Here is a 15,547-nt window from a genome sequence, read left to right as displayed (position 1 = left end):
TTTTTTTAATTTTTTTTCTAGAGGAAGGGTTTTGACCAAAGCATCCTGATGGAGGAGTGCTGCTCTTCTAAATGCCAGGATCCAGATGATTTTTTTCAGGAGATGTGTGTGCCCAGGCAACTCTAGCTGAGATTACATATTAACAGATATTATTCCTTGTGTTATCACCCAGTAATTAAACACCAAGTGCTGTTTCAACATAAAGGCCATAGGAAAAACAGAACAACAGATGGAAAATGTTTAAGCTGTGTGCCATGAAGAGCAGCTCTGTTTAAGCCCAGAAAACCCCAGTGAATGAGAGCTGGATGTAAAGGGAAGGACTTGGCAAAACCTGAGAATTAATTTTCAGGAAGCAGCAATTCCATGGAATGGAAACCTTTGTAGGCCCTTGCAATAACCTTGGAAAATTTAGGGTGGTTTAGGAATGAAATTGATCTGGAGATTGGGAAAATGAAGATACTTCCTCTGTTACTTGATTTTAAAGCTCTCACTTCTCCACAAAGCCTTTGAAGACCTCTGTGTATTGGCCCTTTTTGTCCAATCCACATTTCTTTTCCAGTATTTAGTTTGGGCACTAGCACAGTTCTCATTTTCAGAGTAACCAACAATTTTATTTTAACCATTCACATGTTCACAACAATTAACCATTTCTGCTTAAGCCTCAAACCTCCTTGAGAGACTTTTTATCCTTTTTCTGCAGAGGGAGCAGTGAAACACTGCAACCCAGATTTCTGCAGTGTTCTGGTGCTCATTTGTAATCACATTAAAACGTGAATATTATAGTTTGATGATTGACAAATGGGAGTTATAAACTAGATTTTTTTTTTTTTTTATATAAACTGTGCACAGTAGATGAAAATCTGGCTGGAAAGACTGAGGCAATATTAGGATGAATGCTGCAATAAGCAATAAAAGGAAACAAAATTTTTGTATTGTATTGTGTTAAAACAATTCACAGCCAAACAATTTGAACACAGTTAAAAAAGAACAGAGATAAAAATATTACTCTTAAAAATAAAGCTCTTTGCCAGAATATTGCAGCTTCAAGGTCAGTAACTTTATTATTTCATGCTGCCACCTACTGCTCTGGAAATGGAATGGGAAAAAGTAATTGGAGTTTTTTTTTTTTTTATCAGTCTGATGAGCCTATTTACTGCTTTGTGGAGTTATCAATGTGTGGCATTGTTTTTGAATGCTAAATGCTGCCCAGGTCTTCAGTCTTCTATCCCTGCCTCTGAAAAACCAACTCAAGCCACAAGTTCTGTAATTTTGCTGTACACCAAAGACAATAAAGGAATGCACTGTAATAGCAACAAACATTTTTATGCTAAAATGAAAGTATTTTTTAAGCTGGTTTAGAGGCTTAGGACTCTTGGCCATACCTATTTATTTAATTATTATTAATTAATTGTATTTAATTATTTATTTACACTTAATATACTTAGCATGAAAACAAAACTCAACCATATTTTATATTGCCATAATGGCAATACAGATATGGACTGCTGGGAATCCTGACAAAAACAGTGTTGATTTCTTAGTGTTGTTAAAGAAAACATTCTATACTTCCTGCATAAAGTAATTAGAGGGAAAAAATAAAAGGTTAAAATACACAGTAGTGTTACCAGTTATTAGTACCAGATAAATAATACACAAAAGAAATCAACAATATGCTATATTTTTGATTTGTCAGGAGAACAGCACATAGTGAGTAGAAACCAAATATTGAAGCCCCATTAAAACACTCCACAAATTTGTGGTAGTGGCAAACAACCAGCTGAAATAATCCTCAATATGCTGGTGGACATTACTTCAGGTTCTGCATTGCTTTCATGCTCTGTATCTTCTTTTCTTCCAGTGCCTTCAGAATTTTATCTAAACAGGAATGAAACATAATTTGTCGTTAATGATGTCATTAACAATTTACAATACTTTTAATTAAATCCAATAATGTATTAGGCAAACTAATAATCCTTGCAATGCCCTGGCTAGCAAATATCTGAAAAACTAGAATTTCTCAAAAGTGTAGGTATTAAAAATGGAAAGAGGTGTGTATTGCTATAATGAAAGGAAAAATATATGCAAACTAATGCTAATGCTGATTGGAATTTGACAACATCTTATGAATGCATATATTTGATGGATATTTTTCCTTGTAACTTTTGCACTCCTGAAAATTTCCTGTGGCCTTGCAGGAAACAATGAGCCTCAAATCCTTCCAGCTGTTGGCCTCACCACTGGAACTCTCAGTACCACCATCATCTGCTGAACTATTTTATTCCCTGCACTTCCTCCACAGGTTGCAGAATTAAAATGCCAATAATAATTTAACGGGAAGGGTTTTTGTTTGCTTGGTGCTTTCTTTTAGAGTGGGTAGTTTGGGGCTCTTTTTTTTGGAGGGGGACGGGTGTGTTTTGATATTGGGATATATATATATATATTTTTTTATGCCTCCGACTGTCTGTGGCTTTTATTTAACATCGAAGCTGATGTAAAACCGCAGGGTCTTGACACATTTTGCATGTACAAGCTGCCTCTCGCTCGAATGGTGGTTTATTTGTGTTGGTTTATTTGTTGGTTTATTTATTTGTCACTGAATGACTTTGGCGGTTTTGTGGCTACACACGCAGATTTCGTGACTCCTGTCTCTGAGCATAGAGAGAAGTGAGAGTAGTGAGAGAAGTGAGAGAAGTGAACCGTGCCGGGCTGGCTGACCCGGGACAAAGCCTTTTCTGTTCCAGCACTGAGCAGTGCCGGGCTGGCTGACCCGGGACAAAGCCTTTTCTGTGCCAGCAGTGAGCAGTGCCGGGCTGGCTGACCCGGGACAAAGCCTTTTCTGTTCCAGCAGTGAGCAGTGCCGGGCTGGCTGACCCGGGACAAAGCCTTTTCTGTTCCAGCACTGAGCAGTGCCGGGCTGGCTGACCCGGGACAAAGCCTTTTCTGTGCCAGCAGTGAGCAGTGCCGGGCTGGCTGACCCGGGACAAAGCCTTTTCTGTTCCAGCACTGAGCAGTGCCGGGCTGGCTGACCCGGGACAAAGCCTTTTCTGTGCCAGCAGTGAGCAGTGCCGGGCTGGCTGACCCGGGACAAAGCCTTTTCTGTGCCAGCACTGAGCAGTGCCGGGCTGGCTGACCCGGGACAAAGCCTTTTCTGTGCCAGCAGTGAGCAGTGCCGGGCTGGCTGACCCGGGACAAAGCCTTTTCTGCCGCAGCGCTCCCGCACGCACCTGGAACCCCAAACCCGCCCCATGCTCATCCCGCTCTAGGGGTCAGTGCCGGGGGGCGCCGCGGCCGGGCTGTGCGGGGCGGTGCCGGTACCGGTACCGATACCAGCGCCGGCACCGATACCGATACCAGTGCCTGTACCGATGCCAGCGCCGGTACCGATACCAGTGCCGGTACCGATACCGATACCAGTGCCTGTACCGATACCAGCGCCGGCACCGATACCAGCGCCGGCACCGATACCAGTGCCGGTACCGGTACCGATACCAGTGCCGGTACCGATACCAGTGCCGGTACCGGTACCGATACCAGCGCCGGCACCGATACCAGCGCCGGTACCGCTGCCGGTACCGATACCAGTGCCGGTACCGGTACCGATACCAGCGCCGGTACCGCTGCCGGTACCGATACCAGTGCCTGTACTGATACCAGCGCCGGTACCGCTGCCAGTGCCTGTACCGATACCAGCGCCGGTACCGACACCAGCGCCGGTACCGCTGCCAGTGCCGGTACCGATACCAGCGCCGGCACCGATACCGATACCAGTGCCTGTACCGATACCAGCGCCGGCACCGATACCAGCGCCGGTACCGCTGCCGGTGCCGGTACCGATACCAGCGCCGGTACCGATACCAGGGCCGGTACCGATACCAGCGCCGGTACCGATACCGGCGCCGGCACCGATACCGGCGCCGATACCGATACCGGCGCCGATACCGATACCAATACCAGCGCCGGTACCGCTGCCAGTGCCGGTACCGATACCAGCGCCGGCACCGATACCAGCGCCGGCACCGGCTGCCCGCATCTCCCCGCGCAGCGCCGGGGCGGGCGCTTCACGCACACTGCCTGGCGTCGAAGCCGTCGCCGATGAGCGCCGCCAGCTCCAGCTCCTTGAGGCGGATGCCCAGCTCGCACATCTCCTCCTGCAGCTGCAGCTGGGCCAGCTCCGGGGGCCGCCGCGCCAGCTCCCCGAGCCGCGGCGCTCCCGGCGGGCAGCAGAGGCGCGGCGGCTCCGGCACCACGGCGGCGGGCAGCGCGGCGTAGCGGGCGGGCAGCGGCTGCCACGGCCAGCACAGCGCGGCCAGCGGCGCCCAGGCCCCGCCGGCCGCCCGCGGCACGGGCTCGGAGCCGTGGAAGTGCGGGAAGTAGAGCGGCGGCCAGGACGGGCGCTGCACGGTCATGCTGCCGGGGCCGCTGCTGCCGTTGTGCCCGCAGCGCCCGCGGCGCCGGCGGTTGTGCCCGAGCCCGCCCGGCTCAGCCCCGCCGTTGTGCCCGAGCCTCCCCCGGCTCAGACCCCGCCGTTGTGCCCGAGGATTTTCCCCGGCTCAGCCCCGCCGTTGTCCCCGAGGTTTTCCCCGAGTCAGCTCCCGAGTTTTTCCCCTAGTTTTTCCCCGAGATTTTCCCCCGGGACAGCACCGCCGTTGTCCCCGCCATTGTCCCTGAGTTTTTCTCCGAGATTTCCCCCGAGTTTCCCCCCCAGGACAGCCCCGTCGTTCTCCCCGATGCTGTCCCCGAGGTTTTCCCCGAGGTTGCCCCTAGGTTTTCCCCGGGACAGCCCCGCCGTTGTCCCAGAGGATGTCCCCGCGGTTTTCCCCGAGTTTTTCCCCGAGGTTTTCCCCAGGTCAGCTCCGCCGTTGTCCCCGCGGTTGTTCCCAAAGTTGTCCCCGAGGTTTCCCCCGGAACAATCCCGCCGTTGTCCCCGAGTTTTTCCCCGAGGTCTTCCCCGGGTCAGCCCCCGAGGTCGTCCCCGAGATTGTTCCCTGAGGTTTTCCCCGACGTTATTCCCGATGTTTCCCCCGGGACAGCCCCGCCGTTGTCCCCGCGGTTGTCCCCAGCCGCGTTCCTGCCCCTCTGTTCCAGCTCCTCTCCTGCTCCATCCATTCCCCTCTGTAACAAATACATCTGATGGTATTGGTTTCTCACAATCCGTTAAGGCATTTCATCCCGCTTTTTGGTACAGCTCCATCAGTGGAGCTGATGAGATGATGCTGAAGCTTTTCTTGCTTGAGAAATAAGCAGGGAAATCCAGGTAGTAAAAGAGAATAATCCGTGTCATCCTTGGGTTTAGCTGGTGTGCTGTTGAAATGGCTTTTAATATATAGTTTTCTTTAGGAGTGACATAGGATGATAAAGTATCTTTGTCATATGTAAATTACCTGCTTAATTGGATAATACCCATTAAATACACCTGATACTGATACATCAGTTACCAGCACTGACCATCTGCGGAAATTAAAGACCACAGCCCAAATGAAGACTGCTAAAAATAACTTAAAACCACAGCCAAGAAACCCGCATGCTCTAAGAAGGTGGACTCAAGGAGCAATGTAAAATAGTTCTTGGAATATGGAAAATAGTTTGTAGAAAAGTTTGAAAATGTATGGTAAGTCTATGAGTATGCAACAGGCTAAAGAATTTAAGGGGTGTCTCCAAAGCAGCAGGTGTGCTCTTAGCTAGATGCCAAGCACCAGGCTGTTTTAACCTTTTGCTTTATTGTTTGTCCATTATTGTCTTTTATTAAACATTTTAAAATCAGGCAGCACTGACAGAATGAGAGGACACAGCTTTAATCTGCATCAAGGGAAATACAGGTTGGTTATTAGGAAAAGGTTTTTCATGGAAAGAGTGATCAAGTCCTGGAATTGTCTGCCTGGGGAGGTGATGGTGTAGCATTTTTTAAATACATCCAGGGATGATGTATTTTTAAATTACACCATCCCTGGATGTGCTAAAAAACACAAACTGGATGTGGCACTCAGTGCTGTGGTTTAGTTGAGGTGTTAGGGCATGGGTTGGACTCAGTGATCTTGGAGGTCTCTTCCAACCCAGTGATTTTGTGAATTCTTGTGATTCCTTCTCTCCCAGACTCTTCCCACTTTTCCTGTGGAAGAGCAGGAGTTTCACCTGCCAGTTTTATTTCTGAGTGTTTGAAAGGTTGCACTGACCTCTGGAAGTAGCATTGGTTAAAAGAAGTGAGGAAGGTTCTGTCCCAAAAGTCTTAACTTTCAGAGGTTTGTCTTGAAGGCTGTGTGTGAAATAATCCAGGCACTGACCATGGAAGGGTGTTGGTGATGAAATGAGGGAAAATTCATCCTCAGGTGGCTGCTCACAGATAACTGATACTCTGCAAATCTGGTGTTCAGGACTGTGAGGGTTTTGGTGGGTGGGGATAGGTGTTCCCCTCCTCCCTAGAATTTTCCATTTTGTTTGTTTTTATTTGAGGATGAGACCTGTTACTAATACTGATTGGTGACTATTTCTTTAGCCTTTTTTAGACTATTTCCTCTTTTTACTTAATTCCATTAAACATGACACCCCTCCTCCAGCCCTAGGCAGCAAGTGAGGGCACTGCTGATTGCTTCTGAGGCTGAAAAAATCCCCTCAGGCTTCCAGCAAGAAGACTTTTGGGATGGATTTAAGCTGATTTGAGGTAGTCTGGAGAACCCTAGTAAGAGAGGGTTTGATAAAGTGTTGATGACTGCAGGGGCTGTAGAGTTTAGCCAGGATCAGTAAATTCACTTAAAACAAGCTGAAAATCCCACTGCACCACTGATGCAGCCTTGAGCAGACCTCAAGTACACAGCCCCTAAGGGAATGCTGCATGCCCTGGAGTAAATTCCAGTTTTCAAGCCTCCTCTTGAATAAAACAGAATGATTTTCTAGAAGCAGAACTTCTGTGTGCTTTTAAGTGCAGTGCCCTGAGCTGTGACCCAGTGCTGATGTGAATGTTTTGAAACATTCTAGCTGTCACCAGAGTGACAGTCTGTGCCCTGAAAAGTGGTGGGGACAGAAAAACAGTGGCAGGAGTCTTCAGTATTTTATTTTAATGTGCAGTGTTAAGGGAGTGTGCTCTGAGTTAATGCATGTTGTGTTACCTAATTAAAATCCCAGTACCAATGCATATTCTGCAAAGGGAGCACAGGTATTTGAAATAAACACTGATCAGATGAGAAGTTCTCTCTGGGCAGCCTGTTCCACCTGCACAGTAAATAAGTTTTCCCTGATGTTCAGGATCACCTCCCTGACCTGCTGGCAATGTTTTGGGGTAGAGGGATGGAAAATCACACAATACCATTTGCCTTCTTGGCTTCCAGGACACACTGCTGGGCAAATTTTTTTTTTTCCACCAAGACCCCCAGGTGCTTCTCCACAGAGCTGCTTTCCAGCAGCTGAATTTTGGATGAATTGCTGAATTTCAGACAGTTCTTTTCTGCCCATCAAGACTGTGAGATGTGAGAAAAACCCTGTTTTTTGCAAAGATACATGTATAGTGTTACACTCAGCTCACACACCTGCCTACACCTTTGGCATGGAAAATTTGTTACCAAAACTGGGAGCAGACCAGAAATGATACAAAGAGCAGAGTTTTGGGATAAAAAATGTCTATTTGTGTGTTTTTTTGGCCAATAGCTACACAGATGAGATCCTGCAGAGGGAGGCAAACACACACTTGTTGCTGTGTCACAGTTTGTCACATTTAGCACAGTTAAATTTTTGTGGGCTTAAGTGCTGATATTTGAAATGCTTATGAGAATATTTGACTGTAGTGACAGCATTCCCTCCACTACTTCACTAAAAACAGACATAACAGCTCTTTGAAAGGCTTTGTAAAAGATAGTGACTTGAAATGATGAAAATATTCTCATATTATTGGCAGTAGTTAGACTGCACATTAATGACAATAACTAATGATACTCAGAAATACAGAGTGTGTGTGTGATTTCATGTTTTCACACAGCTTGCTCCAAGTATCTGTAAAAGCCACAAAAGTTCTTCCCCTTTTATGATCAATTTTGATGTCAGTTTTGACCCTCAGAACTTTGCCACTCATGTATCATGAAAGGTTACAGCAAAAAGTTGGATCTAACATCTGATGTGTTGTTTATAATGTATAAATCACGTTGTTGCACAGAGTTGAGGATTGTGTTGGTGTTCAAGCATGAATATTCTGTTATCTCTTCTTTATAGTTTAGCTTTTTTTTTTTAGCTGAGTTGTCTTTTTTCCTGCCCTTTAAAGTCAATTTAATTGTATTGGAGTTCCTGGTTGATCCAATAATATATTTTATACCAACTTTCCACTTTCAGCTCCCAAATTCCCAGCCTTTTTTTTTTTTTTTTTTTTTTTTTTTTTTGCCTGTCATTCAGATTCTCCAGCAAAAATTTCTCCATTCTAGGGGAAAAGCAAATAAAAAAATCTCTCTGGGAGCTGTGGTGCTGTAAAAAAGCAAAGCCTGTGTTTGCTGTGACCCTCCTGCTCTCCCCTTGATCCTTCCTGCTTCTTGTTCTTCTTGTCTCTCACATTTGGGGCATTTCTGTAATAATTTCATGAATAATTAATTATTCATTGCAAATAGAAATTTCATTTGCTGTTAATAACGTGTAATTGTTTTTCCTGAGCTCCCCCTGGTTTCAGTCTATATATAGGATAAATATATTTATAGTTAGATGGTTCATAAGAGGATTTCTCAGTGGAATTGGTTCCAGAAGGATGCCACTCCCTTCCCTGATGTGTGCCACAGGTGTCACATCCCAGTAATGCAAACCAAATATGAAGTGGGCTATTTATAAAATCTCAGAGCACTTTGCCAGCAAACTTAAAATTAACAGAGAGCAACTAATTAACAATTATACAACTCGAAGGAAGTGCTAATTAAAAAGTTTTTTGAGAGATGAATTTTCAATTGAAATGTGAAATTAACCAGAGACTTGGTGCCTGAAATAGAAATTTGGACTGATTAACAGAAATGCAAAAAAAAAACCACCAAAAAAACAGCTAGCTGTGTAAGAAATGAAATTTTATTTTCTCTTCAGGTGAGTCTGTGCCATGTTTAGGATCTGAAGATGTGCAGTTTTGGCTAGAAGGTATAAATTAAACTTTTCCAGTGGTGTTGTTTTAGTCTTACAGTGTTTGTGGTTGTGTTCAATTGCAAAAATTGAGATTTTGGCAGAAGAGCTGTGACTGCCCCTCTCTGAGGATTTCTGTGCCTTATTTGATGAGCACAACATGAGGTAAGAAACAAGATATTTCTGGTAGAAGGAGTTGCTTACAGACACTCAAGTCTTTAAAAATGGGGAACCTTTTTATGTTTTTGAGGTTTTTCCTCCTCTGTGCCATTCTCTCTGTTCTATGCAGTGTTGGGAATGGGAATCTGGTGATTCAGGAGTGGTTTAGATGTTTCATTTTTACCAGACAAAGTGGAGCAGGGTGCATACATGGAATAAAACCAGCATTAAAAACTGCTCTGTCTGCAGGCTCTCTGAAAATTTCTCTTGCAATTCCTTGGGTTTCTGCATTTTATCTTCTGCAGGAGTATGTGTAGGGTGATGGAGAAGAAGAGGGATTATTTTGATAGAGCAGAGTAATATCTGCCTGTTAATTGGGCAGGTGAATACTTTGATTAGCTGTGTTTGCATCTGAGTTAGCAATGGGTGCTTTTTCTCCAAGCATGAATCTCTGTCAAGCCCTGATGGTTCTCTCCAAATATATCTCCAGGATGACCTCATTCCTGAAATGTAATTTTTCATGGTCTGTCTCTTTTTGGGAGACTACACTGTTTTAGTTGTGTACTTGGCAATTTAAAGGGAATAATGAGACCTCCTATGAGATGAGAATTCCACTGAGCTTTAGACAAGAGATCTGGGTTCAGTGCTGCTGAAATGAGTCATCACAGCAGGTGAGGGGCCTCAAAAAAGACACAGTTCACCACACAAAGCATTAAAGAGATCCAATCCACACCAGTTTTGAAATAATAGCACTCATGGATAGTCCTGAAGCAGACTCACATCTTGCTCCTGGCTGCTATTATGCCACACTCCCAACACCTTCTGGAATTCTTGTTTTAGAACCATTTAATCTTGGCTCAATGGGCACTACTAGCATTGACAATATTATTATTAATAAAGTGTATATATAATTAATTAATTATGTTGCTTATATAATATAATATATAATTAGTTATAGTAGATATATATAATTTTTATATATTTACATATATAATATTTATATAATGTAATATATATAATTAATTATAGTATATCTAATTAATTATATAGTTTACTTAGAAGTGTTCAAATAGGTCACATATTTTGTTTTTTTTTCCTGTTTTGAACTGGGAGAGAATCTACATGTGAGCTAAATGTTTTTTGTGTGTGTTGGGAGTTGGCACTGCCATGGATCTGTGCATTTTCAGATGGTGCTGTGAGCTACAGGTCTCAGAATTTATTTGGGAGGCTTCATGCATCTACAATTCATGTGGATTTCACTGTGAATATACACGTGCTCATAACTTAATTCAAATAGGCATCAACAAAAAAAGCCTTTTCATGGGTCTGTATGATTTTTTTCTTTAATAGCTTACACTATAATTAGAGACTAAGCATTGTGCTAAAAGCTTGCCACATCTTCAAGGGGCAGCACTGAAATGTTTTTTCAGAACTGTGTAAGTATCACTGGCACGTAAAGTGATTTTTTTCTCCACACTTTGCAGCAGTTTCTGTAAAAGACAGTTTATCCTGGTTATCCTCAGGATTAGGAGTGCTGCAGATTGGAGATGAAGATGGTTTCTAATTATAGGATCAGAGGAATGTGAGTGGTCTCTCCAGAGCTGCAGCCTGTCCTACCAAGGAGTGTGAAATCCCATCAAGGAATGTGAAATCCCATCAAGGAATGTGAAATCCTATCAGCAAGTGCAATCTTTGCCACTCACATTAACTAAGAAAAATGGAGAATAATGCCTTGTGCCAAACATAAAAGCACAGTGATTGCTGTATTATAATGGTACAAGGGGTTTCCTTAGGAGTCATTTTCATCACACAGCCCTGCAGATTCAGAGCAGAAATGTCATTCCAGTATTTCAGGGCAACATGCCTGTGCTCACTCTTACTGGTGCCATGCATGAGTGAAGAGAAATCATGAGAAAATCAGCATTTTCTTTGGAGCCTATTAAGGCTGCTTTATTAAAGTGTCCAGACAAGATGTGTGGCTCATAAACAGAAATAGCAACTGGTGTCTGTTGACTGATTGTTTAGCTTTCCTCTGTTATTAGCATAACTTTGTTTAAAATATATTTTCCCTGAAGCATTTCTCGGGCTTTTTACTGTTTAGGCAGGTGTGCTACTGTAAATTTTCTGCTGCCTCTTGTAAAATGGTTTTCCTCTCCCTGCAATTGATTCATTTGGACAATAATTCAATGGCCTGATCCTACAAAAGATGAGCTTTCAATTAAACCTGAGCCACCTCTGCTGTTTTCTTACTTTCAGTATTAAATTACAGCAAAAATGTGAACAGGTCGTCTCATTTAGGCACATTTGGGAGCAGAGGGAGGGAAAACACAGGGAATGTTGTTACCTCCTTTGGTCACTGCCATTGCCCTGGGTGATGTTAGTTAAGGTATCAGCAAAGCTGGATGGTTTACAATTAATTGCTGTGTACTAATTGGTTAATGGATTGCATCCTGTTGTTCATTTGCTAAAATACAGGACTTATATTTATCAAATACTGTCTTGGGTTGCAATACAGGATGTGGCCAGAAATGTGGATTCTGTCACCATCTGTTGAAGCTGGTGGGGCAGTGACCCTGATCTCTGTGGGAGATATCCTCTGCTAATGGGCCATCTTTAAACCAGCTGGGCAATCATCTTTATCTTTCCCACAGCCCATCCTCCCTCCAGGAGATATCTCCTGTTAATGGCCAGTGAGTCCCAGGGCATGACTGATAAAATTCCATCATCCCACTGGGAGATGCTCCAGCCAGGGGAAGGAGCCAAGCCTTTCCTACCCAGATAAAAACTGAGATTTGGGACACCAAGGCACCTTCTTTCCACTGGATTCCAGAGGAAAACCAGAGCTTTCCACATCATCCCTGGAGCTTCAGAGGAAACTGCACCTTCTCCAGGAGCACTGCTCCAGCTGAACCACATCTGCCCCTGCAGGAGGATGCAGCCACCATTGAATGGGACTGTGCCAACACCCTGACTGACTGACGGGTGTCAGCTTGGATTCTGACTCTGGCAGGGTTTGGGATTGTTCTGTGTAATACTGCATTTCTATTTTAATTTTCCTGGTAAAGAACTGTTATTCCTAATTCCCATATCTTTGCCTGAGAACCCTTAATTTCAAAACTATAATAATTTGGAGGGAGGTGGTTTACAGTCTCCATTTCAAAGAGAGTCTCCTGCCTTTCTTGGCAGACACCTGTCCTTCAAACCAGGACAAATACCTTGCACTCAGAGCGTGTATTCCAGCTTTGAATCAGATGTGTGATCCTTTTAGCAAATAAACACTTCTTGTATTAAACTGCAGCCATCCCACTGTCCACATTTGTGGAGTAAAGAGGCAAACCACATCCAACAAAACCAGAGGAAATGCATCCCAAATGAAACAGGATGCACCTGGGAGAGGGTGTCCTGAAAAAAACAAACGTGTGGGTTCAGCAGATTGGGTATTTCTAATTAGCCCTGAAAGGTTCATATTCATGGCTAGGTGTGTATCCACACAGGTAAATAGAATAACCAGCTTTGATGGTGCTGGTTCTTTGTTGTTATTGCCAGCAGATGTCTCTCTTGATTATTGTACAGCACTGAGCTGAAATCTGATTTACTGTCCATGGACAGCAGGGAAGTGCCCCATTCCTGCCCTCCCCAAAGATGTGCAACCCTGCTCTGTGCAGGAATGTGTCCAGGTAGGAGAAAATGTGCACAAATATCACCCACACCTGTATCAGTGCCACAGAAAATAACAATGGGATGATGCACTCCAGGAAGGACAATTTGAGAAATACCTCTTTTGATTTGTCTGCTGAAGATTATCACAGAAAAAAAAATGAGGGCTCAGACAAAGCTAGAATAATCTAGCTGAAAGAAAAATCTCTTACCTAAAGTGGAGAGAAAACATCTCTGGCAAAATAATGAAATTACTCAAGTGCCATTTTAGGTAATTTTCCCCAATTCCTATTCTGAGCTGAAATAATAAAGTAATCTAAGTAGGGGTGGCAAATAGATATTATAACCTTTTATATTTCTGACCTTTGCTAAGACTGAAATAAGTTTTTGAAAGAGAAATTTGAGGAGAAGTTTGGGCAAAGTGGAATTTACTCCATTTGAGGCTGGTGTACAGTATGGGAAAGCCTTTTAGGGGTGGCTGCTGAGAAGATGAAGGCAAAGCTAAAGTTGGCTTTTATCAGGAATATGTTTGAAATTCCAGCTGCCCTGATGAGTGGCAGAAATTCTGCCATGCTGAAAAGGATGTTAGAGAGAAAGGGAGAGAAGCCACAGTGGAAAGTAATTAATTAGTATATGTTGCAGAAGAAATGGTCTGAAAATAAAGATGAAACCAGACAAGAATTCACTAGGGATTTTCTCCTTGTTAGCAGAGCCTGGTGCTCCAGCCTGCTGCTGAGATAAATGTTCACAGGAAGGATAAGGAACTTTGGAAATAGGAAGGATTACTGAGAGGGGAAAACAGGGAAAATGGAAAGGGTCCAGTTTTACCATGCTAGCTGAAAATGGGGGTGGTGTGTCCAAGCAAGCATGGGCAGCATTTGCAGGCTCTTAAAAATAATAAAAATAAAATAATGAAAATAAAATAAATAATACAAATGCATCTTGCTGAAATGCAAATGCATTTTACACCCAGCTCCCTCAATAGTGGTGGAGGTGGGGGGTGGTGAGGGCTGAGATTAATTTTTCTGGAGTTGGAACAAGGAATTCTCTTGAGGTGCAACCTGAGTACAGTGCTGGAGTGGAGGATCCCCTCTGCATCAGTGTTTAGAGTAGCAGGATTTTATTCTTTTCAGATATGAACTCCAGGAGAATCAGTTCGAAATGAAGCCTGATAGAATCCCTAAAGAAACCTGCAGTATGTTTTTATAGTGTTTTTTTTAAAAATACAAACCCTTTAGGAAACTCTTGACACATCTCCAAAAGGATAGACACTTCAGAAAAGCTCTGCTAGAAATAAATTCTTTTATTGTGTTTTGTATTACTTTTCAAGTTCTTTTGGTTCCCTTTATGAAAAGCTTTTTCTCTTTCATTGTGAGAGTGTTTCTGAGGGAAATGTGAGTCTGATATCAACAGATTCCACGTAGGGTTGTTCCAGGGATATTTGTAGTTTCTGAAAGCACAACTTCCATTATGGGGAAAATGAAAGTTCTCCTTTTTTAATGAACCACACAAGAACAAAGAGGCCCTTGATAACTTTGCAACAAAGAAGAGGGAAGAGAGTTTTATTTCCAAACCTGTAAGCAGCAATTTTTTTTTTTTTTTTTGAGTGTAGAATCCCAGATATGCAAAAGGAAGAAGAATCCTGGATTTTCAGGGAAATTACCTTGAAGATGAAGGCAAAATGGGTGTCCATTTTCCTGGCTGGCTTTGAAAATATCATTTGTGGGTTTTTCCTTGAAAAATCTAACCTTTAAGCTGCTGCATCCTGTTGCTCTGCATGCCACAGGAAACAGTGGAGCATCTCTCTCCAAACACAAATTGATTTGTTGGAAGCTGTTTCTGCACAGCTGCTCAGACCTTGCTCCACTTCTGTGCAGTGGATACTGCACAAAATGATGGCTGTGGGCTTTGGTGGTAGGATAAGGAGAAATAATTGCTGATAAATAATTTAAATAATTTAATATAATTGCCATGCTTTGCTGGGAAGGGAAGAACTTCTTGCTTTCAACCATGTTCTGTGGAAATCCAAGTATTTTGCTTTATTTGCAACCCACCTCTGGAATCAGGACAAGAGAATAAGAACATAACACTGCCTGGATCTCATTTTGTTTCCCCCTCTGTGAAGAGCAGGAATATGGATCAGCCCATGCTCATTGCTGCTGTGGATTTTATGACATGGGGAATGGTGTCTGGGCTTTAAAAAAATTGATTAATTTATGGCTGTTAGCAGGAGAATATTGCTCAAATAACACTCAGAATCTCTGCTGGCTGCATCTGATTGGCAAAATTAGAATTATTTCTGCTTTTCTCTAGGGCTGCAGAGCAGGTGCCACACACAAACCTCCTGCTGCATCTTGTGATGCCTCCAGTGCTGAAAGGTCTGAGGAGGAGGAGGTGGCCCCATCCCACCCAAATAATCCCACAAAACAGCTCTGTGAGCATTTTCTGTGGCAAGAAACAACTTTCTGTCCCGTTTCTAGGGATGGCAGCTCTGCAAACGAGTTCTGCAGCACTGGTGGTCCTTCGCTGCTTTGTTTGTTAGTAAATTGAACTTTGAAACCAATTTGGATAGTCTAAATATTATATTGCATTTGAAGAGAGTGGGGATATTTTCATTGGCAGCTAAAACATTTAGGTCAGACTTTCTAGACTTGTTGTAAAC

The 15,547-nt window shown here is 43.5% G+C and overlaps 1 protein-coding gene across 1 annotated transcript; it reads right to left on the bottom strand.

The window, feature by feature from the left end:
- Positions 1-1,807: 1,807 nt before the first annotated feature.
- On the bottom strand, positions 1,808-4,406 carry C5H11orf91 (chromosome 5 C11orf91 homolog). Its single transcript, XM_056493846.1, has 2 exons — positions 4,067-4,406; positions 1,808-1,875 (listed from the first exon to the last, which is right to left on the bottom strand). Exons 1-2 carry the CDS (start codon positions 4,404-4,406, stop codon positions 1,808-1,810), a joined length of 408 nt encoding a protein of 135 aa, XP_056349821.1.
- Between the last annotated feature and the right edge of the window lie 11,141 nt (positions 4,407-15,547).

This window comes from Oenanthe melanoleuca, chromosome 5 (assembly GCF_029582105.1).
Source record: "Oenanthe melanoleuca isolate GR-GAL-2019-014 chromosome 5, OMel1.0, whole genome shotgun sequence".
NCBI lineage: Eukaryota > Metazoa > Chordata > Aves > Passeriformes > Muscicapidae > Oenanthe > Oenanthe melanoleuca.
This window is presented reverse-complemented; position numbering and strand designations above follow the sequence as displayed.